The sequence below is a fragment of the Chiloscyllium plagiosum genome, chromosome 3 (genome assembly GCF_004010195.1).
Source record: "Chiloscyllium plagiosum isolate BGI_BamShark_2017 chromosome 3, ASM401019v2, whole genome shotgun sequence".
Lineage (NCBI taxonomy): Eukaryota > Metazoa > Chordata > Chondrichthyes > Orectolobiformes > Hemiscylliidae > Chiloscyllium > Chiloscyllium plagiosum.
In genome coordinates this window covers 137,127,384-137,129,393 of record NC_057712.1, presented here as the reverse complement: position 1 = coordinate 137,129,393, position 2,010 = coordinate 137,127,384, and the positions used below count along the sequence as shown (strand labels likewise).

Here is a 2,010-nt window from a genome sequence, read left to right as displayed (position 1 = left end):
CACTGATTCCTGCGGTATCCCACTGATCCCCGCAGTAACCCACTGATCCCTGCGGTATCCCACTGATCCCCGCGATATCCCACTGATCCCCGCGGTAACCCACTGATCCCCGCGGCATAACACTGATTCCTGCGGTATCCCACTGATCCCTGCAGTAACCCACTGATCCCCGCGGTAACCCACTGATCCCCACGGTAACCCACTGATCCCTGCAGTAACCCACTGGTCACTGCCTGCTGCTTGGAACCAGACCCATTTATTCCTACTCTTTGTTTCCAGTCTGTTAACCAGGTCACTCTCCATGTCAGTACATTGCCCCCTAATCCCATGTGATTTAATGTCACACATTGATTTCTTATGTGGGACCTTATAGTAAACCGACTGAAAGTCCAAATAAATCACATTCACTAGCTCCCCTTCATCAGCTTACAAGTTACATCGTCAAAGTATTCTCATAGATTTGTCAAGGATAATTTCCCTTTCACATTGACTGTGGTTGATTCTAATATTTTGTACATGTTCTGTTATAAAATTCTTGATAATGGAGTCTAGCATCTTCCCACCACGAACAGCAGGCTGACAGGTCTGCAACTCCCTATTTTCTCTCTACCTCCTTTTTAAGCAGGGAGGTCAAATCCGCTACCCTCCAATCCATAGGAACTCTTCCAGAGTCGATAGAATCTTGGCAGATGACCTCAAATGCATCCAGTATTCTTTGGCCACTTCCTGAAGCACTCTGGGATGTAGATTATCAGGCCCAGGCTGTTAATGAATCTTCAATCCCACTAATTTCCCAGACACCTTTTCCCGACTAATACTGACTGCTTCAGTTCCTCCCTCTCACTAAACCCTGTCTTCCCCCTTATGTTGGTTACTTGCATCCTCCTTCCTGAAGCCAGAAGTGAAATATGAATTTAACTCATCAACCATTTCTTGTTCCCTATTATAAATGCCCCCGTTTCTGACATTAGGTTTCACCAATTTGCTTCTCTTTGCATCCTTACAGAAATATTTCCAGTCAGTTCCTTTGTTTCTCCCAAGCTTACTCTCATTTTCCCCTTTGTTTTTCCTCTTGGCCTTCCTTTGCTGTTCTCTCAACTGTTCCCAATCATCCGGTCATAGAGTCATAGAGACGTACAGCATGGAAACAGACACTTCGGTCCAACCCATCCATGCCGACCAGATATCCCAACCCAATCTAGTCCCACCTGCCAGCACCCGGCCCATATCCCTCCAAACCCTTCCCATTCATATACCCATCTTAAATGTCGCAATTGTACAGCCTCCACCACATCCTCTGGCAGCTCATTCCATACACGTACCACCCTCTGCGTGAAAACGTTGCCCCTTAGGTCTGTTTTATATCTTTCCCCTCTCACCCTAAACCTATGCCCTTTAGCTCTGGACTCCCCCACCCCAGGGAAAAGACTTTGCCTATTTATCCTATCCATGCCCCTCATAATTTTGTAAGCCTATATAAGGTCACCCCTCAGCCTCTGACGCTCCTATAGCTCAAACCCTTCAACCCTGGCAACATCCTTGTAAATCTTTTCTGAACCCTGTCAAGTTTCACAACATCTTTACGATAGGAAGGAGACCAGAATTGCACGCAATATTCCAGCAGTGGCCTAACCAATGTCCTGTACAGCCACAACATGACCTCCCAAATCCTGGACTCAACACTCTGACCAATAAAGAAAAGCATACCAAACACCTTCTTCACTATCCTATCTACCTGTGACTCCACTTTCAAGGAGCTATGAACCTGCACTCCAGGGTCTCTTTGTTCAGCAACACTCCCCAGGACCTTACCATTAAGTGTATAAGTCCTGCTAAGATTTGCTTTCTCAAAATGCAGCACCTCGCATTTATCTGAATTATTCTCCTTCTACCACTTCTCAGCCTATTGGCCCATCTGGTCCAGATCCTGTTGTAATCTGAAGTAACCTTCTTAGCCAACCTCCAGTCTTCCGGCACCTCACCTGTGACTATCGATGATACAAAGATCTC

The 2,010-nt window shown here is 46.3% G+C and overlaps 1 protein-coding gene across 1 annotated transcript in view; it reads right to left on the bottom strand.

Moving 5' to 3' along the window:
* Positions 1-2,010, bottom strand: part of LOC122548581 (lysocardiolipin acyltransferase 1-like) — a gene marked incomplete at its 5' end in the record, with an annotated part of 4,671 nt that extends 2,661 nt beyond the window's left edge. The window contains one exon of the mRNA XM_043687419.1: positions 1,983-2,010. Coding sequence (XP_043543354.1) covers positions 1,983-2,010 — 28 coding nt within the window. The remainder of the gene's footprint in view (positions 1-1,982) is intronic.